Here is a 27,707-nt window from a genome sequence, read left to right as displayed (position 1 = left end):
GCTGGTTTTTTGAAAAAATGACCCAGAAATTGAAGTTGGCTGTAGTGTTTCCAAGCACGTGAATGAGAGCACGGTCTTTGGTATTTTTCTCCGGTAAAGACAATAAAATTTAAGACGGAGAATCGTTATTGTTTATTTACGTATTAGGGAACCTAAGGTTTGATTATAAATGTTGTTTGACTTGTTTGGAAAAGTTTATAAGTATTAATTAGATTAATTTTGTATGCATTTTGATGGAGGGAAACTGGGAGGATTATTGACTGATGCGTGCCAGCTAAACTGAGTTTTTATGGATATAAAGAAGGACATTATCAAACAAAAGGACCATTTGTGATGTAACTGGGACATTTTGGAGTGCCAATAGAAGAAGATCATCAAAGGTAAGGCATTTATTATATAGCTATTTCTGACTTTCGTGTCGCACCTGCCTGGTTGAAATATGTTTTTCATGGTTTTGTATGTGGGGCGCTGTCCTCAGATAATCGCATGGTGTGCTTTCGCCAGGCTCAGATCAGGGACAGACTCCAACACAAGCCTCAGTTAAGAGTCTCTGGCTAAACAATTCTGTTCCGAACATAGTGCAGCGTGGGAGAGGAGCGTATAGGAGAAGTTACATCCACATTGATGATGGCCACGTGTCCATATAGGGCACTTGGGGCCTGGGTGTGCCCCAATACATCTCTCTGATCTCCTGACATACAGAGAATTGTTGTGCTTGTTAAGTGGTCTGAGAACAGATGCTATCCTCCTGTTTGATTAGGGTCTGTGTGACAGGAGGTTGGCTGAACAGTTCTAAGAGTGATTGTATCCTCTGACAGACAAGGTGAATGCACCAATTTGTAAGTCGCTCTGGATAAGAGCGTCTGCTAAATGACTTAAATGTAAATGTAAATGTAAGAATAATTGTGGTTGTTAACTGGTCTGAGATCAGTGGTTGGTGGTTATCCTTCTGCCTGGTTAGGGTCTATGGAACAGGAGGGCAGCTGAGCAGGTCTGGCATCAGTCTTAGGGTTAAACATGGCGTCCGGTGAGAAAGTAGAGGGGCCGGTCCTCGCTGCAGTTGGCCGTCTGGAACTCATCCCTCAGGCGGAACAGCCACTTGTCCTCCAACTCCAGCCGCATGATGGTCTGACGCAAAGAGTTACGGTCCCTGCAGATCACACACAATGTGGCACCTAGGAACAGGGTCAGAGGTCATAGGTCAAGGAAGTAATCAGAAAGGTGCCATTGTTTTCCTACGGTATATTTGTATGGTTCATTATACAGTATATGTAATTTTGGATGTATATATTGGAAAACATTATAATCAGAGGTCAGAGAACCAGTCAGAAAGGTGGTATTGATCGAGTGAATTGAATTGAAGATTAATAGCCCTAGGCCTCACAGACATTACATTGGTCAAACCTTACATGGTTCCAAAACTATGGATGAGGTTACACTTAACTTTACATAAGGGCTAACAAAACACAACATAGAAAATAGCATTAGTTACCTTTGATGAAGTGAAACTTCTTGAGGAGGCCAGAGACAACAAAGGAGTCACACAGGTAGAGCAGCAGGCCGCTGAAGACCAGACCCTGGTGGTCCAGGTTTGAGGAGTGTGGCCTGGAGCTGACGTAACATACTGACACCTGGGGATGCAGAAAGCACAGTCACATCTCCTCCATCTCAGTCATGATGTTTTATCATGGGAACATGGAATCGTTCCAATTGTCCAAATCCTATACGAAAAATTCTTAAAACCTGTGCTCGACTTAACATTTTTACAATACATTTATTTTGCAGAAATCAATACATGAGTTGGACACAAGTTGGCCTTCAGAAAGTATTAATTCCCCTTACATGTTAGAATCACCTTCGGCAGCATTTACAGCTGTGACTCTTTCTAGGTAAGTCTCTAAGACTTACACACCTGGATTGTGCAATATTTGCAGAACATTTGCAGAAAATATTCATACCCCTTGACTTATTCCATTTGTTGTTGTGTTACAGACTGAATTCAAAATGGATTATATAGTTTTTGTCTCACCCATCTACACACAATACTCCATAATGACAGTAATTCAAAACATGTTTGACATTTTTGCAAATATATTTAAAATACAATACAGAAATATCTACTTTACATAGTATTCACACCCTTGAGTCAATACTTTGTAGAAGCACCGTTGGCAGCGATTACAGCTGTGAGTCATTCTGGGTAAGTCTCTTAGAGCTTTCCACACCTGGATTGTGCAATATTTGCCCACTATTCTTTTCAAAATTCTTCAATCTCTGGCAAATAATTGGTTGTTGATCATTGCTAGACAACCATTTTTAAGTCTTGCCATAGATTTTGAAGTAGATTTAAGTCAAAACTGTAACACAGCCACTCAGGAACATTCACTGTCTCCTTGGTAAGCAGCTCCTGTGTAGTTTAGGTTTATTACCCTGCTGAAACATGAATTCATCTCCCAGTGTCTGTTGGAAAGCAGACTGAACCAGGTTTCCCTCTAGAACTTTGCCTGTGCTTAGCTCCATTTCCTTTTAATCCGGAAAAACGGAAGTATCTATGGTTCAACGAACATGGTGACGTGCCCCCACTGTTCATTTAAACTGTGCGTCAGATCACACACTGTTTTAGAGAATCTTCTCGCCCAAACATTCAGAGTGACAGGAAAGTACTGACGATCTTCCAGATATTTGTAGAACCATAGTTTCATTGGTAACTTCTGTTTTATATGTATGAAGTAGAACGGAAGTTAAGAATGTAAATATGGTTCTACAAATACTTGGAAGACTGTCAGACATGCCAACAAGGTCGCAAGGAATAGCACTACTAACCTCTGATTAATGTGCCGGTGCCACTGGAAGAATGGCAGACCCCATGTTGTGGCAAGATGCAACGTTGACCTTGTAAAATCTTGAGAACGTGCAGTGCGACGACCAGACAGCAGCTGTGCATATCTCATTCAGGGGGCCGCCTCTCAGTGCAGCCCAAGATGTGACAACACTTCTGGTCCAGTAATATATCACACTTTCTGGGACAGGGAGCCCTATACCCTTGTAGGCCTGAGCAATGACATCCACAACTCAGTGAGAAAGCCTCTGCTTGGACAATGCAAGACCTTTTGACTTCCCAACGAAGCACAGGAACTGCTAGGCTGATTTCCTGTAGTGCTCCAAGACTTGCATGTAGCATTTGAGGGAACAGGCTGGACACTGGAGATTTGCTCGCTTCTCCTCCGCATTCTGGAAAGGAGTGAGGGAAGAAGGCCGCCAGCTCAATGGCTTGATGTGAAGGGGTGATACATTTAGGCAAAAGGCTGGATTGGACCATAAGGCCTTCAATAGTGTGCAGACAGGACTCATAGAGAGTTTGTGGAGCTCACTCCCACGTTTCGCTGATGAAATAGCTAAGAGGAAAACCATTTTCAGAACGTAACCATTTTATGTTTGACTCCTCCGTATGTTCGAAGGGAGGTTTTCGCAGATCCCAAGTTCTCGCCCGGACAGGTCCACATGTTCAGTTCCAAACCGCTGCCTTATCATCTTCACTACTTGCGGGTGAAGTCCGAGTTGGAGCGAGCGGTCGCATCGGCACTTCGCTCCGCAGGTAGTATAACTTTTTCATTACATTTCATTATAGTACAACGGTTTGATTTGTCTAATCTTAGCAATTTCTTCTTAGCTAGCTACATAGCCGTCTTTGTATCAAAGAAAATTGCATAATTATTGTATTTCGTCGTCCTAACGTAGTCTTCACTGCTATTTGCCCAGCAGCTAGCCAGCTAGCCAGCTAGCAAACGCCCACCGATTAGCAGAACTGTAGTAACTATTACACTCAACTGAACGACTTGATTAGTGTAGTGTTAGCTAGCTACATAGCTGTCTTTGCTGTCTTCGTATCCAAGATAATTGTGTAGTTTAGAGTGTGTAGTCTTAGAGTGATTATCTTAATTTACAGAGGTTAGCTAGCCAGCTATTTGTCGTCCTTAACACAGGAGACTCTGCTAGCTAGCCAACAGCTAGCCAACAGCTAGCCAACGTCTACCGAATAGGACTCAACAACCCGGTCGCATTCACAGGTAGTATCACATTTTCATTTCATTTCATTACAGTACAACGGTTTGATTTGTTTGATCGTAGCTAGCTACATAGCTAGCTACATAGCCGTCTTTGTATCAAAGATAATTGTGTAGTCTAGAGCGATTTTCTAGGTTAGCTAGCCAGCTATTGTCGTTCTTTTAACGCAACGTAACGTAAACAACACTGCTAGCTAGCCAGCTAGCCCCCGAATAGCAGCACTGCAGAAACTATTACACTCAACTGAACGACTTGATTAGTGTAGTGTCAACAACGGAGCCACTGCCAGCTAGCCTACAAAGTCAACAACGCAGCCACTGCCAGCTAGCCTACTTCAGCAGTACTGTATCATTTTAATCATTTTAGTCAATAAGATTCTTGCTACGTAAGCTTAACTTTCTGAACATTCGAGACGTGTAGTCCACTTGTCATTCCAATCTCCTTTGCATTAGCGTAGCCTCTTCTGTAGCCTGTCAACTATGTGTCTGTCTATCCCTGTTCTCTCCTCTCTGCACAGACCATACAAACGCTCTACACCGCGTGGCCGCTGCCACTCTAATCTGGTGGTCCCAGCGCGCACGACCCACGTGGAGTTCCAGGTCTCCGGTAGCCTCTGGAACTGCCGATCTGCGGCCAACAAGGCAGAGTTCATCTCAGCCTATGCCTCCCTCCAGTCCCTCGACTTCTTGGCACTGACGGAAACATGGATCACCACAGACAACACTGCTACTCCTACTGCTCTCTCTTCGTCCGCCCACGTGTTCTCGCACACCCCGCGAGCTTCTGGTCAGCGGGGTTGTGGCACCGGGATCCTCATCTCTCCCAAGTGGTCATTCTCTCTTTCTCCCCTTACCCATCTGTCTATCGCCTCCTTTGAATTCCATGCTGTCACAGTTACCAGCCCTTTCAAGCTTAACATCCTTATCATTTATCGCCCTCCAGGTTCCCTCGGAGAGTTCATCAATGAGCTTGATGCCTTGATAAGCTCCTTTCCTGAGGACGGCTCACCTCTCACAGTGCTGGGTGACTTTAACCTCCCCACGTCTACCTTTGACTTATTCCTCTCTGCCTCCTTCTTTCCACTCCTCTCCTCTTTTGACCTCACCCTCTCACCTTCCCCCCCTACTCACAAGGCAGGCAATACGCTCGACCTCATCTTTACTAGATGCTGTTCTTCCACTAACCTCATTGCAACTCCCCTCCAAGTCTCCGACCACTACCTTGTATTATTTTCCCTCGCTCTCATCCAACACCTCCCACACTGCCCCTACTCGGATGGTATCGCGCCGTCCCAACCTTCGCTCTCTCTCCCCCGCTACTCTCTCCTCTTCCATCCTATCATCTCTTCCCTCTGCTCAAACCTTCTCCAACCTATCTCCTGATTCTGCCTCCTCAACCCTCCTCTCCTCCCTTTCTGCATCCTTTGACTCTCTATGTCCCCTATCCTCCAGGCCGGCTCGGTCCTCCCCTCCCGCCCCGTGGCTCGACGACTCATTGCGAGCTCACAGAACAGGGCTCCGGGCAGCCGAGCGGAAATGGAGGAAAACTCGCCTCCCTGCGGACCTGGCATCCTTTCACTCCCTCCTCTCTACATTTTCCTCCTCCGTCTCTGCTGCTAAAGCCATTTTCTACCACTCTAAATTCCAAGCATCTGCCTCTAACCCAAGGAAGCTCTTTGCCACCTTCTCCTCCCTCCTGAATCCCCCCCCCCTCCCTCTCTGCAGATGACTTCGTCAACCATTTTGAAAAGAAGGTCGACGACATCCGATCCTCGTTTGCTAAGTCAAACGGCACCGCTGGTTCTGCTCACACTGCCCTACCCTGTGCTCTGACCTTTTTCTCCCCTCTCTCTCCAGATGAAATCTCGCGTCTTGTGACGGCCGGCCGCCCAACAACCTGCCCGCTTGACCCTATCCCCTCCTCTCTTCTCCAGACCATTTCCGGAGACCTTCTCCCTTACCTCACCTCGCTCATCAACTCATCCCTGACCGCTGGCTACGTCCCTTCCGTCTTCAAGAGAGCGAGAGTTGCACCCCTTCTGAAAAAACCTACACTCGATCCCTCCGATGTCAACAACTACAGACCAGTATCCCTTCTTTCTTTTCTCTCCAAAACTCTTGAACGTGCCGTCCTTGGCCAGCTCTCCCGCTATCTCTCTCTGAATGACCTTCTTGATCCAAATCAGTCAGGTTTCAAGACTAGTCATTCAACTGAGACTGCTCTTCTCTGTATCACGGAGGCGCTCCGCACTGCTAAAGCTAACTCTCTCTCCTCTGCTCTCATCCTTCTAGACCTATCGGCTGCCTTCGATACTGTGAACCATCAGATCCTCCTCTCCACCCTCTCCGAGTTGGGCATCTCCGGCGCGGCCCACGCTTGGATTGTGTCCTACCTGACAGGTCGCTCCTACCAGGTGGCGTGGCGAGAATCTGTCTCCTCACCACGCGCTCTCACCACTGGTGTCCCCCAGGGCTCTGTTCTAGGCCCTCTCCTATTCTCGCTATACACCAAGTCACTTGGCTCTGTCATAACCTCACATGGTCTCTCCTATCATTGCTATGCAGACGACACACAATTAATCTTCTCCTTTCCCCCTTCTGATGACCAGGTGGCGAATCGCATCTCTGCATGTCTGGCAGACATATCAGTGTGGATGACGGATCACCACCTCAAGCTGAACCTCGGCAAGACGGAGCTGCTCTTCCTCCCGGGGAAGGACTGCCCGTTCCATGATCTTGCCATCACGGTTGACAACTCCATTGTGTCCTCCTCCCAGAGCGCTAAGAACCTTGGCGTGATCCTGGACAACACCCTGTCGTTCTCAACTAACATCAAGGCGGTGGCCCGTTCCTGTAGGTTCATGCTCTACAACATCCGCAGAGTACGACCCTGCCTCACACAGGAAGCAGCGCAGGTCCTAATCCAGGCACTTGTCATCTCCCGTCTGGATTACTGCAACTCGCTGTTGGCTGGGCTCCCTGCCTGTGCCATTAAACCCCTACAACTCATCCAGAACGCCGCAGCCCGTCTGGTGTTCAACCTTCCCAAGTTCTCTCACGTCACCCCGCTCCTCCGCTCTCTCCACTGGCTTCCAGTTGAAGCTCGCATCCGCTACAAGACCATGGTGCTTGTCTACGGAGCTGTGAGGGGAACGGCACCTCAGTACCTCCAGGCTCTGATCAGGCCCTACACCCAAACAAGGGCACTGCGTTCATCCACCTCTGGCCTGCTCGCCTCCCTACCACTGAGGAAGTACAGTTCCCGCTCAGCCCAGTCAAAACTGTTCGCTTCTCTGGCCCCCCAATGGTGGAACAAACTCCCTCACGACGCCAGGACAGCGGAGTCAATCACCACCTTCCGGAGACACCTGAAACCCCACCTCTTTAAGGAATACCTAGGATAGGATAAGTAATCCTTCTCACCTCCCCCTTAAGATTTAGATGCACTATTGTAAAGTGACTGTTCTACTGGATGTCATAAGGTGAATGCACCAATTTGTAAGTCGCTCTGGATAAGAGCGTCTGCTAAATGACTTAAATGTAATGTAAATGTAAAGTCTCCATTCTCGGGGCCATTTTCTGTCACGACAAGAAGTCCGCCACCTCGTTCACCTTGCCCGGGAGATGAATGGCTCGTAGGGCCCATGTCAGAAGTTGTTGGGCCACCTCATTCCCCCTTGATGGTTGATGTGGAACACTGTCAATGTATTGTCTGATTGTATCAGGAACCGGCAGAAAGTGATTCAGGGCTAGGTAAACTGTCTGAAGTTCTAGCACGTTGATGTGCATTTTTCTCCAGCGTGGGAGCCACTCTCCCCATACAGACCCGTGTTGCCACAGTGCTCCCCAGCCTGTTAGTGAAGCGTCGGTTGTCAGTTCCCGCCTTACCGGAATTGATCCAAGAGGGACATCTGTAGTCAGGTAGGTTCTCTTCCTCCATGGCCCCAGAGTAGAGTAGCATGCCCATGTCACCTGCATTTTGGTGTTTCTGTCCCACTTGGGGTCCAGGCGGAGGTCATTAAACCACACTTGTAGTAGTCTTAAAGACAGGAGGCCTGGAGGCCGCCGTGAGCGTGCCCATCAGTTGTTGGAACGTTGGTACCTTCACCACTCATTCAACTGGTAAATTGCAGAAGAAGAATGCTGTCCACACACTGAGAGTTTTACATGCCATCATAGTACAGGAGTTCAGAGCCATACCAATAAAGGTGACCTTTTGGCCTGGTGTGAAGTTTTTTGTTTTTGTTGTTCATGGTAAGGTGGGTCAGTGTCAAAGCTTGGTTCTCAGCCACAAACTCGCGAGAGGGGGAGAAGATGAGCCAGTCGTCAAAGTAAGGAAGGATCCTGATCCCCTGTAGGTGGAGGGAGATCATGGCTGCACTCACACATCTTTTGGAGATGCAAGGAGCCAGGGAGATTACGAAGGGTAATATCGCAAATTGATATGCCTGGCTTTGGATGGTGAACCGCAGAAAATGCCTGTGTTCTTGTAACGCCCTGACCATAGAGAGCACTTGTTTCTATATATGGTGTAGTAGGTCAGGGAGTGACTAGGGGGCATTCTAGTTTATAATTTCTATGTTTTGTTCTAGTTTATATTTTCTATGTTGGTGTTTTTGGATGATTCCCAATTAGAGGCAGCTGGTAATCGTTGTCTCTAATTCGGGATCATATGTAATCATATTTAAGTACCTCTTTTTTTTGTGTTTGTGCATGTGCACCACGTAGTCACGTTTTGTTGTTTGTTTATTGATTTATTGTTTTTGCGTTAAGTTCCACTTTTGAAATAAATATGTGGAACTCAACATCCCTTAGTCCCGTTCTTACGACAACCGTGACAGTTCTGGTAAAACAGGAACGTGAAGGCCATCAGTTTCGTGGGCTTTAGCTCTTTTGGTCGCCCTGGGTGGATCCAGGCGATCAACACTGGTAGATTATCTGTGAAAACCAGGCTGACAATTCTGACTAACCTCGCTTCCCTTACTTTCACAGGCATAATGGCGCAGTTAATGCAGGGTTCAGCAAGGGCCTCATACAGGTGGCCAACGCTTAGGAAGGCAGGGCACGGTTCATGCCCATCTTCTACTTGTAGTTTAGCTTCACAAGAGGAGCAGCTATGCATGCCCAGTGTTCTCTCTGAATGTGAAGAAAAAATATATAAAATAAACAAATAAAATATTTCTTATGCAATAATCTGATTAATCAGGTTAACTAATATAATAGTAACTGGAGACTGTATTACAACAACTATCACAATACAGAGTAAAGGTAGAGAGCTACAATAATCTGGCAGGAATTCTACAGCACCTGCCAAACAATTTAGGGTGAGCCTAGCTATGACCACAGGGCTGGAGCAGGAGAGATATCATGTTTAGGAGAGATATCACATAGGCTTATTAATGTGAAACATGCACGAATGGCCGTTGTTTGGTAAGCCAAGCTGACAACACACAGTGGCAGCTAGGTGGAGTTAGTAAACTAGCTGATGACACACAGTGGCGCTAGCTTGTAGCATGCCAGTAATACCAGGGGAGAAGGATGCCTAGGGGAGGCAATCCAAATCTCACGTTTTATAGCTGAGTAGGCTAACAACCTTCCTAGACGCGGTTATCAAGGGAAGTGACCCGTTCGAGTTTTAAATAGTCGAAGGACAACGAGTGCCCAGTGGCCTCGATAACGAGCACAGCAGTGGAGAATATCTTGACAAGGTTAGCACCGGAGTACGGTGGCCAAGACACACACACACCACTTTGACATTGTAAGGGTATTGTGTATATGCCAGTGACCAAACATTTATATTTATCCATTTTAAATTCAAGCTGTAACAACAAAATGTGGAAATCTTAAGATTTTCACATTCTCTCCACCCCTTTTTCAAAAGATTGCTCAGCTAATACTCAGGGCCTATGTTGAGGTAACTGACTAAATCTTACCTCAGGGCCTATGTTGAGGTAACTGACTAAATCTTACCTCAGGGCCTATGTTAAACACCCTCCCCCCATAGGCCAGAGAGAAAAAACGTGAAGTTTTATAGATCATCTCGTGCTATTTTACACATTTTGACAGGAGGCTCCAATTTTTTTAACTGCTTTAGAACTCAGGGTTTCTTAAAAGATGGGACAATATCAACTATATTGTGATTGGTCAGAGTATTAGCCATCACACCATGTAAAGGAACAACCTAATTATTATTATTATTATTTTTAATTAACTAACTGGATTCATGTCAACTCCATCAGACACCATAAAAGGCATTTCATTTTTACAGTTATTATCCAACAAGTGTTTAAAGGCCTTGCTTGTTTAATTCTAATTGTAGATTATTCAAATATGGAATACAAATCTCCAAATGTCTTTTTGTTTTGTTTTATAGCTCTATTGAAGACTCCTGGGCTGATTTTGTTAGGATTTTGGCATGTTTTTCTAGGTTGAGAACATAAAACATGTATAAAGCGAATATGATCCCTTGTACCTAGAACAGCAAATACTTCAACAGCAAATGTTGCAGAACAGTGGTTCTAATATTTGTTCTGAATATTTACAAAAAAACTATCTCACCATCAGTGATGGAATTGACAAGCCACTGACGGAGATGACAATAGATCTTGAAAACAGACATATTATTGCCTCTAAAAATAAAAGTTCAATACAAACAATTGTAAAATATTGAGAATGATTCATTTCAAAATCCCCAACAAAAACAACCATCCTATCAGATCTTGCAGCACTCTGACGGAGTTGACATTAGACAGAAATCTGATGGAGTTGATGTTTTACATAGTTGACAAAAACAAAAATGTTCTTCTTCATTCAAGTGGTATTCAAAGCAGCAATTTTGTTTTTCCTCAGTAGCTTTATGACTCCAAAATCTAATGACATTCAACATATTTTAACCAAAATTCATATTCTATCTTAATCTATCAAGCAGACGGAGTTGACAGTTCATGGTTGTGACCAAGGTGATTCCAATATTGTCTGTTTAAATCTATCAAAAGTAGAGAACTTTACAGATTATGAGGGGTCTTTTGGCGCTACATGTAATGAGGACATGATTAAGGATTTTAGACAAATCAGTCAACTGTGTATGGATCTTACCTCAGGGCCTATGTTGAGGAAACTGTCTATGGATCTTACCTCAGGGCCTATGTTGAGGAAACTGTCTATGGATCTTACTTCAGGGCCTATGTTGAGGAAACGGTCTATGGATCTTACCTCAGGGCCTATGTTGAGGAAACTGTCTATGGATCTTACCTCAGGGCCTATGTTGAGGAAACGGTCTATGGATCTTACCTCAGGGCCTATGTTGAGGAAACTGTCTATGGACAGCACAGGGTTGCTGTTGTTCTGTACTGCCTTGGGGAACAGTCTGTGGCTGCAGCTTTGGAGGAACTTCTCTAGGAGGAACTGAGCCGGGGCAGCCAGGAGGGTGTGATCACTGTCTGGGGCACAGACATACTGGTACGGGCTGATGGGGGCTGGATTCTCCATCACCTAGAGGGGGAGCAGGTTGGGGGTTAGGGTGACTGACTGTGTTTCAGACATATTTAGGCACATACAAACACACTATATTATGTACAATACCAGTCAAATGTTTAGACACACCTACTCTTTCCAAGGTTTTTCTTAATTTTTTACTATTTTCTACATTGTAGAATAATAATGAATACATCAAAGCTATGAAATAAAACATATGGAATCACGTAGTAACCAAAAAAGTGTTAAAGAAATTAACAAAATATTTTATACTTGAGATTCTTCAAAGTAGCAACCCTTTACCTTGATGACAGCTTTGAACACACTTGGCATTCTCTCAACCAGCTTCATGAGGTAGTCACCTGGAATGCATTTCAATTAACAGGTGTGCCTTGTTAAAAGTTAATTTGTGAAATTTCTTACCTTCTGCCAATCAGTTGTGTTGTGAAAAGGTAGAGTTGGTATACAGAAGATAGCCCAATATGGTAAAAGACCAAGTCCATATTATGACAAAAACAGCTCAAATAAGCAAAGAGAAACGACAGTCCATCATTACTTTAAGACATGAAGGTCGGGCCTCCCGGGTGGCGCAGTGGTTAAGGGCGCTGTACTGCAGCGCCAGCTGTGCCATCAGAGACTCTGGGTTCGTGCCCAGGCTCTGTCGTAACCGACCGTCCTTGTCTCATTGCGCACCAGCGACTCCTGTGGCGGGCCAGGCGCAGTGCGCGCAAACCAAGGTTGCCAGGTGCACGGTGTTTCCTCTGACACATTGGTGCGGCTGGCTTCCGGGTTGGATGCGCGCTGTGTTAAGAAGCAGTGCGGCTTGGTTGGGTTGTGTATCGGAGGACTTTCAACCTTCGTCTCTCCCGAGCCCGTACGGGAGTTGTAGCGATGAGACAAGATAGTAGTTCCTAAAAAACAATTGGATACCACGAAATTGGGGAGAAAACGGGGTAAAATGTAAAAAATATATATAATAAAATAAAATACGGAAAATGTCAGGAACTTTGAAAGTGAAGTCGTAAAAACCATCAAGCGATGAAACTGGCTCTCACGAGGACCGCCACAGGAAAGGAAGACCCAGTTACTGATAAGTTACTGATAAGTTCATTAGTGTTGACTGCACCTCAGATTGCAGCCAAAATAAATGAGTTCAAACAGAGTTCAATCAGATAATCAGGCCTTCATTATCAAATTGCTGGAAAAAAAACAATACTAAACTTGATAAGAAGAAGAGACTTGCTTGGCCAAGAAACACGAGCAATGGACATTAGACCGGATGAAATCTGTCCTTTGGTCTGATGAGTCCAAGTTAGAGATTTTTGGTTCCAACCACCATGTCTTTGTAAGATGCGGAGATCATCTGTTCACCTACTCTGCATGTGTGGTTCCCATCGTAAAGCATGGAGGAGGAGGTGTGATGGTGTGGGGGTGCTTTGCTGGTGACATTTTCAGTGATTTATTTAGAATTCAAGGCATACTTAACCAGCATTGTGCAGTGATACGCCATCCCATCTGGTTTGCTCTTAGTGGGACTATCATCTGTTTTTCAACAGGACAATGACTCAAAACACTCCTCCAGGCTGTGTAAGGGCTATTTGACCAAGGAGAGTGATGGAGTGCTGCATAAGATCACCTAGCCTCCACAATCATCCGACCTCAACCCAATTGAGATGGTTTGGGATGAGTTGGACCGCAGAGTGAAGGAAAAGCAGCCAATAAGTGCTCAGCATATGTGGGAACTCATTCAAGACTGTTGGAAAAGCATTCCTCATGAAGTTGCTTGAGAGAATGCCAACAGTGTGAAAAGCTGTCTTCAAGGCAAAGGGTGGCTACTTTGAAGAATCTAAAATATATTTGATTTGTTTAACACTTTGTTGGTTACTACATGATTCCTTGTGTTATTTAATTTTTGTATTTGACCTTTATTTAGCTAGGCAAGTCAGTTTAGAACAAATTCTTATTTACAATGACGGCCTGCCAAAAGGAATCCTCGGGGGCGAGGGGGCTGGGATTAAAAATCTGAAAATAAAATTAAAATATAGGAAGGAAAACACACAACACAACAAGAGAGACAATACAATACTACATAAAGAGAGACCTAAGACAACAACATAGCATGGCAGTAACACATCAAGGTAGCAACACATCATGACAACAACATGGTAGCAACACGGTAGCAACACAACATGGCAGTAGCACAAAACATGGTACAAACATTATTGGGCACAGACAAAAGCACAAAGTTATTTCATAGTAGTGATGTCTTCACTATTATTCTACAATGTATAAAATAATAAAAATAAAGAAAAACCCTTGAATAAGTAGGTGTGTCCTTACTTTTGACTGGTACTGTATATATAAAAGGAAAAGTTTAAAAGAAGGATGTGGTAGAAAAAGTAGGAGCAGAAAACTCACTGTGAGTTTGGGTTTGACCAGAAAGTCCTTGTGTCCTCCAAAGGGAATGTGTTTCTTCATCAGGCTGAAGTGGTTGAAACGACAGAGCAGCAGACCACTGCTGTTGGCTCTCAGGTTGAAGTCCACCTCCTCACAGCTGTACCTGTTGAAGTCGTACTGGACGTTCTGTGTCAGGTCCACATTGAGCATGACAAAGTCATGGAGGTGGCATCGGGAGAAGGGCATGGCAGGCAGGCGGCGGGACAGGGCACTGCTCCACTTGCGGGTGCCACACATTGTATACAGGAAGATCTTAGGAGTAGCCTCAATGTGTTGCAGCACCGTCTTCAAAGACACGTTGGTCAGACTGGGCCCTGTGTCTGCCATATCACTGAGGGAGAGAGGGAAGAGACAGATATTAGTAAGGGTGTTGATAGAGTAGTCCAGATAAATGATGGTTCTTTCTGAGAATTCATTGTAGATCCATATTCATGGACCAACAATTAGGGAGTTTTTGAGTATATACTGTATATATATTTTTTACATTTTAGTCATTTAGCAGACACTCTTATCCAGAGTGACTTACATGCATACATGTTGGTACTTTTTCATACTGGTCCCCAGTGGGAATCAAACCCACAACCCTGGCATTGCAAGCGCCATGCTCTACCAACTGAGCCCCACATGAGGATATGCTTGCATGCGTGCGTGTGCATGCCAGTTTGAGTTTACCTGCTGCTGTACTGGGGTTGGTGTGCGTTCCAGAGCACACAGGAGTCGTTCATCATGACTATGAAGGGCCAGATGTCATGCCTCTTGACCCCCTGCTCTCCCAGACGGTTCCTCTCCAGCTCCAGGTTGTGGTATGACAGTTCCTTGATCATGAACCGTGCTGCCCCTGGGACAGAGATAACAGTAATGTTACAGCTATGTTACTGACAGTGGGTATGTTCCAAATGGCACTCTATTCCCAATATGGTGCATTACTTTTGACCAGGGCTCTGACCATAATGACATATATGATGATGGTGGAGATCCACTGATCCCTTATTTATTTTGGTCAGGTCACATGACCTGACTAGAAAACGGTCTGGACTGTGGTTATCCCCAAGGTCAAATCCAACAGATTTATTGTGGGTCAAATTCACAAATTGTATGAACACAGCAGAGAAATATTTGCCAACCACTAACTAAAGAGCTCTACCACAGAGCTCCAACTCTAAAGGCTCTAACTCAAACAACAGTCTGAACACAGTAGCTTTGACCTGAATTCTAATTATTACTTTATTAGTCCGTCCACCTGCTGAACTGTCCTGTTTTTATCGCCCTTTACCTAATGCCCCTATTGCTGCACGTGCCATGTGCCTGTAGTGCTGCAACACTATTGGTCCATCCATAAAGACTACACCCCTGATTGGTGGATCCATATTTCAGACTACTGGCCTAGTTGTGTTTTCATTGACCAGGCCCTACCCTATTGGTTAATGTCATATTTAACTCTTACCTACTGACTACAACCTTACTCAACAGACGGCAAGATACAGTATGTCTCTTGAAGTTCACACTGACTGCCATAAATTCATCACTATCAGCAGAGAGAGATAAGCTGCTAGACAAACTAAAAGTGTAAAATACATTAGTGTATAAAGAAATTCATAAATATAGTTAATAAAACACAAGGCAGCTCTATGATCTCTTTGCTGAGTGTTCTATCACACATTACTATGGTCCTCAATGCTACCACTCAGCAGTGAAACACCTTATTGAGCCCTATGATGGGACGAAAAACCTGTAGTACTGCAACTCTCCAATCAAGGATCACAGAACTAGAACAATGAAATGAGAGGAACTATCTAAATGAGGGGTGAGGTTGCCCCTAGAAGCTGATCTTGGGTCAGTTGTGTATTTTCCCCACTAATGGTTAAGGTTAGGATTGTGGGAGGGAAAGCTGATCCTAGAACTGTACCTCAGGGAAACTTCAGCGCAGAGCCCAGACACTCACCGACTCCAGCGCTGTTCAACATGGCTGGCAGCACCAGCAGGATGTGGTTGGGCCATTTTCTCCTGTAGTGTTGCATCTCGTATTCCTTGACGACCAGGATGTGGAGGTGGGCGGTGCCCTCCATGGCATGGAAAATGTTGAAAAGGCCGTGCTCCTGACGCCCCGTGGTCGGGGTGAAGATGGGGCTCTTCAACAGACTGGGGTCCTGGGGAGAGAAAGTAGAGATATAGTTAAAGTTGCATAGTGCAGCCGGCTAGGGCCCAGGTAGCCTGGTCAAGCAGACTGACTGTTAAGCTGAGCTATCACGAGATCAGGCTGCTTCCATTAGACTAGGACCAGGGCTCATTAGCATCAAACCACTAAAGTGAGAGAAGGAGAGGTACATCAGTGTACAGATCGCTCTGTGTGTGACATGTGGCAACTTCTTGTAACATAATGATGTGAGTGTCTGTGTTGATAATGTGTTGCTTACTGTAGGTGTTGTTTACTGTAGGTGTTGTTTACTGTAGGTGTTGTTTACTGTAGGTGTTGTTTACTGTAGGTGTTGCTTAAATGCTGTTATGGCACTGTTTCATTGAAACATATAACATGCAGTTAGGAAAGATAAGGCAAGCTTTTTCAAAAAGATATTGGCATCCTGTAGCAGAAACTCAGAAAGGTTCTGGGACACTGAAGTCCATAGAGAATAAGAGCACCTCCTCCCAGCTGCCCACTGCACTGAGGCAAAAATCCACTATAATTGAGAATTTTAATAAGCATTTTTCTACGGCTGGCCATGCTTTCCACCTGGCTACCCCTACTCCGGTCAACAGCCCCCCACAGCAACTCACTCAAGCCTCCCCATTTCTCCTTCACCCAAATTCCGAATAGCTGATGTTCCGAAAGAGCTGCAAAATCTGGACCCCTACAAATCAGCCTGGCAAGACAATCTGGACCCTCTCTTTCTAAAATTATCTGCCAAAATTGTTTCAACCCCTATTACTAGCCTGTTCAACCTCTCTTTCATATCGTCTGAGATTCCCAAAGACTGGAAAGCTGCCGCGATCATCCCCCTCTTCAAAGGGGAAGACACTCTAGGCCCGAACTGCTACAGATCTATATCCATCATACCCTGCCTTTCTAAAGTCTTCGAAAGCCAAGTTAACAAACAGATCACCGACCATTTCGAATTCCACTGTACCTTCTCCGCTATGCAATCTGGTTTCAGAGCTGGTCATGGGTGCACCTTAGCCACGCTCAAGGTCCTAAACAATATCATAACCGCCATCGATAAGAGACATTCCTGTGCAGCCATATTCATCGACTTTGCCAAGGCTTTCGACTCTGTCAATTTCCACATTCTTATCGGCAGACTCAGTAATCTTGGTTTCTCAAAGAACTGCCTCGCCTGGTTCACTAACTACTTCTCAGACAGAGTTCAATGTGTCAAATCGGAGGGCCTGTTGTCCGGACCTCTGGCAGTCTTTACGGGGGTGCCACAGGGTTCAAATCTCAGGCCGACTCTCTTCTCTGTATACATCAACGATGTGGCTCTTGCTGCTGGTGATTCTCTGATCCACTTCTACGCAGACGACACCATTCTGTATACTTCTGGCCCTTCTTTGGACACTGTGTTAACTAACCTCCAAACGAGCTTCAATGCAATACAACTCTCCTTCCATGGCCTCCAACTGCTCTTAAATGCAAGTAAAACTAAATGCATGCTCTTAAACTGATCGCTGCCCACACCTGCCCGCCCGTCCAGCATCACTACTCTGGACGGTACTGACTTAGAATATGTAGACAACTACAAATACCTAGGTGTCTGGTTAGACTGTAAACTCTCCTTCCAGACTCACATTAAGCCTCTTCAATTCAAAATTAAATCTAGAATCGGCTTCCTATTTCGCAAAAAAGCATCCTTCACTCATGCTGCCAAACATACCCTCGTAAAATTGACTCCTACCAATCCTCGAATTCGGCGATGTCATTTACAAAATAGCCTCCAACACGCTACTCAACAAATTGGATGCAATCTATCACAGTGCCATCCGTTTTGTCACCAAAGCCCCATATACTACCCACCACTGCGACCTGTACGTTATCGTTGGCTGGCCCTCGCTTCATACTTGTCGCCAAACCCACTTTCTCCAGGTAATCTACAAGTCTTTGCTTGGTAAAGCCCCGCAATATCTCAGCTCACTGGTCACCATAGCAGCACCCACCCGTAACATGCGCTTCAGCAGGTATATCTCACTGGTTACCCCCAAAGCCAATTGCTCCTTTGGCTGCCTTTCCTTCCAGTTCTCTGCTGCCAATGATTGGAACGAACTGCAAAAATCACTGAAGCTGGAGACTCATATCTCCCTCACTAACTTTAAGCACCAGCTGTCAGAGGAGCTCACAGATCATTGCACCTGTACATAGCCATCTGTAAATAGCCCATCCAGCTAACTCATCCCCATACTGTATTTATTTATTTATGTATTTATCTTGCTCCTTTGCACCCCAGTATCCGTACTTGCACATTCATCTTCTGCACATCTATCACTCCAGTGTTTAATTGGTATATTGTTAGTGTTCGTTCCCTCGTTTCCTCATCAATTAGTTACTCATTGGTGAAATTAGCATTATGACAATAACTTCAGTTAAATAATTAAAAAACCTTTATTAATGCAATTGCAGACAGAAGTTGACGAACAGGAACATATCATGAATGTTTCTGAGTAAGTTCTGCATCCAACAAAAGGTCTCCAGAGTTTTATTAAACCCTAAGTCGTGCCCTGATGATGTCACTGCCTACGTCATCATCCTCTACTCCTGGGACCTAAACCATGCCTACAAAGCTGTATAAACAGGGCCTTTATTGTTAGCTAAACACTTAACAGTAAATGTCCCCTTCCCCCAAAGTTGATTTATTGTGGAATGTTTACCTTGTCTTATCTCCTTCACTCCCCTGCAGAGTTCTATCTAAGTCACACATTTCTAAGAGGCCTCTTTATAATGAGGCAGAAAAAGAGAGAGAAAACTAAAATACAAATGTAGAACAATACTGAACTTCTACAATATTGTTAATCAGTAGTCTAAAACCCTATAAATGTAAGTAGGGCGGAGGTCTATTAACCCCTCTCCTTCTATTAATAAAACATAAGTATAATCCATTTGTTATAATACATCAAACACTTTGGTACAACCCTTTTCATGACCCCTAGGTGAACCCCTATTTATTGCCGTATCTTACCTAATGTGCACACACTGTATAGACCTTTTCTACTGTATTATTGACTATATGTTTGTTTATTCCATGTGTAACTCTGTGTTGTTGTTTGTGTCGAACTGCTTTGCTTTATCTTGACTAGGTTGCAGTTGTAAATGAGAACTTGTTCTCAACTAGCCTACCTGGTTAAATAAAGATGAAATAAAAAAATACATTTAAAAAATGCACTACTGATTACAGAAGCTGAAGGGAGAACATTCCTTGCCACTATTCATACTCATCTTGGGAACAACATTCTTAGAACTGGAGGGCAGACTCAAGATTGTCCATATCACCCTTTACCTGCGCAGAGATGAGTGGCAGCCTCATGCTCTCCAGGTGACTGCCTTGCTGGCTGAAGACAAAGTGCTGCTCCTTGGCCTTGGGGATGATGAAGTGGAGCTGCACCTCCTCTCCCAGCATGGACGAGCAGAATGTGAAGGCGTGGAAGGTGCACTCCGACAGCTGAACAAAAACACATCAACACACATCGTTACACAACGTTACACATCCTGTACACTCAGAGCTCCACCACCCAGTACACCACTCAGTACACCACTCAGTACACCACCTAGTACACCACCCAGTACACCACCCAGTACACCACTCAGTACACCACTCTGTACACCACCCAGTACACCACATCACACCACCCAGTACACCACTCAGTACACCACACCACCCAGTACACCACTCAGTACACCACACCACCCATCACACCACCCATCACACCACCCAGTACACCACCCACCACCCAGTACACCACTCAGTACACCACACCACCCATCACACCACCCAGTACACCACCCACCACTCAGTACACCACACATCACACCACTCGGCACATCACCCGCCACAATCCGGCACACCATCCAGCACACCACCCAGCACAAAAGGCTGCAATGCTCAGCACAACAGTCCTTCTACAAGCTGAGTGGTGTTTTTCTATAGGTTTATAAAAGTGGAAGAAGGGTGGGGCTGTTGAGAACACACAACACAGCAATAGTTGACACAAGTGTTCTGTTAGTTAAGCCAATAAATCAAGTTCTCCCATGAGACAAACAATCTCTTCACAATGACAAACTACTTTTTCCCTCCCAGAACCATCTTTAGATCTAAATATATAGATGGCTCTGTTCCCTCCCTATGTACTGACCTGTGTGGCAGGGCTTCCTTCACAATAATGGTGACACTGCTTACAATGGTGAAATGCATTGTGGGCCGCGAACATACTCAGCCGAATCGACACAGTCTCCCTCTTTACAGGCATTTGGCTCTCTCCTTCCAGTTTGGGATCTGCATGGACAAATATTATAGTTACATCCACATGGTATGGGACATAGCAGTTTAAGATACACACACACAGACAACAAATCAATATACATACACTTGAGGTAGAAGTTGCCCTTAAACTAAGATCAGATGATGTAAGATCAGATGTTAACACCAAATATTAACTCAACCTATTAATGGGATCCACTCATATCTGACCCTGAATCAGGGCAGCTTCCTTCTACAATGACATGGGCCGTGAATAAGAGTTTATTTCTGCTGACCTTTCAAGCCCTTTGGCATCTTGTCAGTGTAAACGGAACTGGCCCTTCTGAACTTAGGGTCTCTGGGGAAGAGGTCAAAGGGTAGTTTGCGGATCTCCTCGATGTCTGGCCACTGGGTCCTTGCTGGGGGTGTGGCCTCAGACATGTCCGTGGTCGCTAGAAGAGGAGGAGAATGACACATCAATAAACATTTACATCAGCTTCAGTTCCTCGAGTCACACAGCATGAGAGAGAGAGAGAGAGAGAAAAAAAGAAATAAAGACAGAGATAGATAAAACATAAGATCCAGCTCTCCTTACTTTCCTCCAACTCCTCTTCATCGTACACATCTACTTCCAGCAGTCTAATCAACATGCGGAACAGGATGCGTAGAAACTGCAGGTAGGCACCGGTCTTCCCCACCTATTACAGAGAACAGAGTATTTAAAAGGACTTACCTATCCGGTTGTTACAGCTGACATTGCATGCAGCCATCAACACTTAATCTTAGGCATCCATTCAAATACCATAATTAAACACAATTGCCTCTTAGGACTCCATACAACTAGGTCGATATTCTCTTGCACATGGTGGTAGAAGACTGATACTTATCTCTGTATCCGAATGGGAGGGATATGATAGGACAATCCATATCAGCATGCAGCTCTAGACTATGCCGGATGGCATGCACAGGAGAGGTGCTGTCATTGATATAGATATGAGGTGATATATTAATATCTGTATGGTCTCTAACCTGTGGGGGTCCACTGAGCAGCAGGCGTCGTGGGTGTGGCACCGGGGGAGCCTCGTGGTCGGCATGGTGCTGCCCGGCTACGGTCCACTGTCTGTAGAAGATGCTCTGCTCTGCCCCCTGGAGGTTAGGTTTGAAGAGGGGCCTCAGCAGGCTGCTCCAGCCCACATCAGCGTGAGGCAGCAGGGAGAAGGAGCTCAGCTGGCTCCCTGATTCTGGAGCCAGGAGGTTGTAGGCTGCGTGGGACAGGATGACAGTCCGTGGAGAGACTAGAGGTGACTTGCTGCCCCCGCCACACCCCGTGGACTGGCTGGGGCATTGGGTAGAGGAGGAGGAAGAGCAGGAGGGAGGGGTGTTGGAGGGGCAGGGGGCAGCATTACCCAGGGAGTCACACTCCTGTTTGACCCAGCAGGGAGAGGATGAGGCTGTGCCCGGAACTGTCCTGCAGTCCATCATGATGCTGCCTGCCTTGCCTCCGGGGGGGCAGGAGGAGGTGGAGGGCTTCTGGGAGGAGTCAGGGACATCAGAATAGCTGACCCCGTTCTCTGCCAGAGAGCCTGAGAAAGGGAGAGGAATAGGATGGGCAGAGAGAAAGTCCAGACTCATAGAATAGTCTTTCAACTGTTTCATAAACCCTTTCCAACTGTAACATCCTCACTATACAGTATCCTGGAACCTGAAAACAAGTGGCTCATTCCCATTTCCTAAACATGTTGAGTCTGTTGTCCAGGGACCTACCGGAGGCTTTAGTAGCAGTGCTGACATTGCTCTGGGACTTCTCCAGGTCCACATGAAGCTCTCGGTCTGGGTCCTGGGGGCCACTGGTTTTGTCTGTCTCTTGGTCCCTGTGGGCCATTGCCTTGCGGGGCTCCTGCACCATCCCCAGGGACACGTAGGAGCAGGCTAGACCTACCTCCTGCTCCAGGGCCGTACGTGTCAGGTAGCTGGAGTCGATCAGACGCAGATCACAGTACTTCAGAGACCTTTAAGGGGAAAAATTAGGAAAGGTGAGGTAGGGGATTCTGCAGTTTTACCAAGTCAAGCCAATAGACGGTAAACCTTTTTTACAGGATGGTGATGACCATTGGGACTAGGTATCCGAATTGGGAAACACTTTGCATTACTAGCAGTATTACAACATTACTATAGAGGTTTATGAGCAACCTCAAGTGGTACACAAATTTGCAATACTACTTGCTAATACTACTGTGGCAAATGTGATGTGTTTGAGTTGCTCACCTTGGGAAGGTCTCTCCCAGAGGGTCTTTTCCAGTGAGGATGACGACACAGGGAAGACCCTCCAGATCCTCATAGGTTTGAGGGATCCAGTCCTCATTTTCACATCCCTGCCAGGCCTGCAGCAACAACACAACACACAATTATAAATGTTTACGGACCAAATTCAAACCAAGTTAGGTAACACTTTATTTGGAAAGTCCATCTGTAGACGCTCTACAAACTATCACTAATATTTCAATTGTCTACTAATCCTAACTCTAGCCCCAACCGTTACCCTTATCCTAACCCTAAACGTAACTCTTACCCTAACCCTTACCTTAACCTTTTTGGGATAGGGGGCAGCATTTTCACTTTTGGATGAATAGCGTGCCCAGAGTGAACTGCCTCATACTCTGTCCCAGATGCTAATATATGCATATTATTATTAGTATGGGATATAAACCACTCTGAAGTTTCTAAAACAGTTTGAATGATGTCTGTGAGTATAACAGAACTTATATGGCAGGAAAAACTTGAGAAAAATCCAACCAGGAAGTGGGACATCTGAGGTTTGTAGTTTTCCAAAGCTTGGCCTACCGTATACACGTTGAGATATGGATAAAGTTGCACGTCTTACGGCTTCCACTAGATGTCAACCGTCTTTAGAAACTTGAATGAGGATTCTACTATAAAGGAGGGGCTCATGAGACCTCTTTGAGTCAGTGGTCTGGCAGAGAGCCTTGGTCTCATGATGCACGCTCCCGACAGAGTTACCTCTCGTTCCAGTGCTTTTCTGAAGACAAAGGAATTCTCCGGTTGGAACATTATAGATGTTTTATGTTAAAAACATCCTAAAGATTGATTCCATACATCGTTTGACATGTTTTAAAGGACTGTAACGGAACTTTTCGAGTTTTGTCTGGATGAAGTGCCTGCGCTTCATGAAGATGGATTACTGGGATGAACACGATAACAACAAGTGGACATTTGGACATAAATTATGGAACTATATGGAACAAATCAGTAATTTATTGTCGAACTGGGATTCCTGGGAGTGCCTTCTGATGAAGATCATCAAAGGTAAGTGAATATTTATGGTGTTGTTTCTAACTTTGTTGATTCCAAAATGGCGGATATTCCTCTGGCTGTTTTGGGTTCTGAGCACCATTTTCAGATTGTTTTTTTTGTAAAGTTTTTTAAAAATCTGACACAGCGGTTGCATTAAGGAAAAGTCATATATTTTGTATCTTTTATCAATGTTTATTATGAGTATTTCTGCAAAATCACTGGATGTTTTGGAATAAAAACATTACTGCACGTAAGGCGCCAATGTAAACTGAGATTTTTGGATATAAATATGCACATTATCGAACAAAACATACATGTATTGTGTAACATGATGTCCTATGAGTGTCATCTGATGAAGATCATCAAATGTCAGTGATGAATTTTATCTATATTTTTGCTTTTTGTGACTCCTATCTTTGGCTGGAAAAATGGCTGTGTGTTTTTTCGACTTGGCTATGACCTAACATAATCATATGTTGTGCTTTAGCTGTAAAGCATTTTTGAGATCAGACACGATGGGTAGATTAACAAGATGTTGATCTTTCATTTGCTATATTGGACTTGTGAATATTGAAAAAAAAAAATTGATTTTTGCGAGCTGCCTTTTCAGCGGAATGTTGTCGAGGTGTTCCGTTACGCTATGAAGGTTAACTCTTACCCTAACTCTATCTCTTACACTTACACTAACCCTTATTTGTGTTTTTTGTAGCTTATTTTTTACTTATTTTGTACATAATGTTGCTGCTACCGTCTCGTATGACCAAAAATAACTTCTCGACATCAGGACTGCGATTACTCACCACAGACTGGCAGAATCCTGTTTTTCCTTTAACGAGTCTGACGCGAACGATATACTGCTTTCTCGGGAACAGGCCCAGATCCCCATGGTTTGCGGGAAGAGGAGGCGGAAAAAAGGGACAAAAGCGCGGGCTGCCTTCTGAGAATTCGTAGGTGATTGAATAAACGCCCACTTCCTTCCATTCTGCTAGCAAACGTGCAATCGTTGGAGAATAAAATAGATGACATACAGTTGAAGTTGGAAGTTTACATACACCTTAGCTGACACTTCCTGACATTTAATCCTAGTAAAAATTCCCTGTCTTAGGTTAGTTAGGATCACCACTTTAATTTAAGAATGTGAAATGTCAGAATAATAGTAGAGAGATTATTTATTCAGCTTTTACTTCTTTCATCACATTCCCAGTGGGTCAGAAGTTGACATACTCTCAATTAGTATTTGGTAGCATTGTCTTTAAATTGTTTAACTTGGGTCAAACGATTTGGGTAGCCATCCACAAACTTCCCACAGTAAGTTGGGTGAATTTTGGCCCAGCAAACAAAAAAACGCTCACCCAGAGCCGGCGCTCCTAGTAGCCTGGGACTTTAATGCAGGGAAACTTAAATCCGTTGTTAAAGCATGTTAAATGTGCAAGCAGAGGAGAAAAAAAACTCTGGACCACCTTTATTCCACACACAGAGATGCATACAAAGCTCTCCCTCGCCCTCCATTTGGCAAATCTGACCATAATTCTATCCTCCTGATTCCTGCTAACAAGCAACAATTAAAGCAGGAAGCACCAGTGACTAGATCAATAAAATAGTGGTCAGGTGAAGCAGATGCTCAGCTACAGGAGTTTTGTGCCATCACAGACTGGAATATGTTCCGGGATTCCTCCGATGGCATTGAGGAGTACACCACTTCAGTCATTGGATTCATCAATAAGTGTATCGAATTCGACGTTCCCACAGTGACCGTACCAACCAGAAGCCCCAAACAGAAGCCACTGAGCTAAAGGCTAGAGCTGCCGCTTTCAAGGAGCGGGACTTTAATCCAGAAATTTATAAGAAATCCCGCTATGCCTTCCTACGAACCATCAAACAGGCAAATCGTCAATACAGGACTAAGATCAAATCGTACTACACCGGATCTGATGCTCATTGGATGTGGCAGGGCTTGCAAACTATTACAGACTACAAAGGGTAGCACAGCCGAGAGCTGCCCAGTGATGCAAGCCTAACAGACGTGCTAAATAACTTCTATGCTCACTTCGAGGCAAATGGCACTGAAACATACATGAGAGCACCAGCTGTTCCGAAAGACAATGTGATCACGCTCTCCACAAACAATGTGAGTAAGACCTTTAAACAGGTCAACATTCACAAGGCAGCAGGGCCAGACGGATTACCAGGACGTTTACTGTGAGCATGCGCTGACCAACTGACAAGTGTCTTCACTGACATTTTCAGCCTCTACCAACATGTTTTGCGCAGACCACCATAGTGCCTGTGCCCAAGAACACTAAGGTAACCTGCCTAAATGACTACCAACCCATAGCACTCACATCTGTAGCCATGAAATGCTTTAAAAGGTTGGTCATGGCTCACATCAACACCATTATACCAGAAACCCCAGACCCACTCCAATTTGCATACCACATCAACAGATCCACAGATGATGCAATCTCTATTGCACTCCACACTGCCCTTTCTCACCTGGACAAAAGGGAACACCTATGTGAGAAGCCATAAGACTCCTGAACACCTAATCAAATGGCTACTCAGACTATTTGCATTGCCGCCCCCTCTTTTACATCGATGCTACTCTCTGTTGTTATCATCATAGTCATCATAGTCATCATAGTCACTTTAACAAATCTACCCACATGTACATATTACCTCAACTAACCGGTGCCCCCGCACATTGACTCTGTACCAGTACCCCCCTGTATATAGTCTCGCTATTGTTAATCTTTAATTACTTGTTACTTTTATTTCTTATTCTTATCTGTATTTATTTTGTTTTTAACTGCATTGTTGATTAGGGGCTCGTAAGTAAGCATTTCACTTTTCACAACCCCTGTTGTATTCGGCGCATTTGACTAATACGATTTGATTTGATTCTAAACCTAACCCTAACTGTGACGTTAACAAGTAGTTGCTTATCAACAGATATTTTGTTGATGGTATTACCATATGTAGAGCACCTACAGATGGACTATCCAAACTATCCAAATAAAGTGTGACCCCAAATCTCACCCTGAGTCGGTTAGCGAAGTGTCGTGGAAGGCTGAGCTCGGCGGCAGGGTTCCCCAGCAGTATGGCAAAGCAGAACTGGAGACCCAGCTTGTTCCTGACGTCCTCCAGGCGCTCCTGGGCCAGCATGGCTAGCTGCAGAGAGGGTACCCGAATCAGCAGCATGTGGCCCCGGCCCCTGGTCCCCTCCCGGCCCGGAGCACTGATCAGATCCTCCACCACGGCCAGGGTCTCGGGGGTGATGTTGTCCCGTAGGGAAGGAGAGGAGATCAGAGCCATCATGGCTTCCGTGTACTGCTGGATCAACAGGTAGCTCCTGATAACCATGCTGTGTAGGCGGGGATGTCTGCAAAAGAGAAAGTAGAGGTGGTGGTGTTAGTCGTTTTAAGGCAGGTTTGGTGTCCAGGTGAACTGGCTTTTTGGGGACCTGACCCCTGACGCAGAGTGACTGACTGACCTCTCCAGCAGCATGTTGACCATCTTCTCGAAGGCGTCATCACAGCGCAGGATGGGGCTGGCCACCCCCCACCGCAGAGAGCTGCTGTGGTCCCTCAGGCCAAAGTACACCAGCTCCTTAGGAGAGACCTCCCCCTATGGGTCAAACACAAGAACATCAGCTGCTGTCTATGCAAACTGACTGTTCTCTGTGTCTGTCAGTTACATTTACATTTGTTTTTAAATTTATTTAGTTAACCAGGTAGGGCAGTTGAGAACAAGTTCTCATTTACAACTGCGACCTGGCCAAGATAAAGCAAAGCAGTGCGATACAAACAATACAGAATTACACATGGGATAAACAGACGTACAGTCAATAACACAATAGAAAAATCTATATACAGTGTGTGCAAATGTAGAAAGGCAATAAATAGGCCATAGAGGAGAAAAAAAATACAATTTAGCATTAACACTGGAGTGATAGATGTGCAAGTAG

General features: G+C 44.9%; 1 protein-coding gene across 1 annotated transcript in view; it reads right to left on the bottom strand.

Annotated features, from left to right (window-relative positions):
* Positions 1-1,011: 1,011 nt before the first annotated feature.
* Positions 1,012-27,707, bottom strand: part of LOC124009103 (GREB1-like protein) — a 45,769-nt gene continuing 19,073 nt past the window's right edge. Inside the window, exons 17-31 of the mRNA XM_046320599.1 lie at positions 27,234-27,367; positions 26,780-27,122; positions 22,697-22,812; positions 22,196-22,440; positions 21,461-22,014; positions 21,027-21,129; positions 20,728-20,883; positions 20,328-20,467; positions 19,475-19,636; positions 15,937-16,141; positions 14,679-14,832; positions 13,956-14,325; positions 11,355-11,555; positions 1,493-1,631; positions 1,012-1,175 (exon numbers count right to left, since the gene is read on the bottom strand). Coding sequence (XP_046176555.1) covers positions 1,012-1,175; positions 1,493-1,631; positions 11,355-11,555; positions 13,956-14,325; positions 14,679-14,832; positions 15,937-16,141; positions 19,475-19,636; positions 20,328-20,467; positions 20,728-20,883; positions 21,027-21,129; positions 21,461-22,014; positions 22,196-22,440; positions 22,697-22,812; positions 26,780-27,122; positions 27,234-27,367 — 3,186 coding nt within the window. The remainder of the gene's footprint in view (positions 1,176-1,492; positions 1,632-11,354; positions 11,556-13,955; positions 14,326-14,678; positions 14,833-15,936; positions 16,142-19,474; positions 19,637-20,327; positions 20,468-20,727; positions 20,884-21,026; positions 21,130-21,460; positions 22,015-22,195; positions 22,441-22,696; positions 22,813-26,779; positions 27,123-27,233; positions 27,368-27,707) is intronic.

This window comes from Oncorhynchus gorbuscha, linkage group LG22, assembly GCF_021184085.1.
Source record: "Oncorhynchus gorbuscha isolate QuinsamMale2020 ecotype Even-year linkage group LG22, OgorEven_v1.0, whole genome shotgun sequence".
Taxonomy (NCBI): Eukaryota; Metazoa; Chordata; class Actinopteri; order Salmoniformes; family Salmonidae; genus Oncorhynchus; species Oncorhynchus gorbuscha.
The sequence above is the reverse complement of the archived record's forward strand: the minus strand, read 5'-3'. Positions and strand labels throughout refer to the sequence as shown.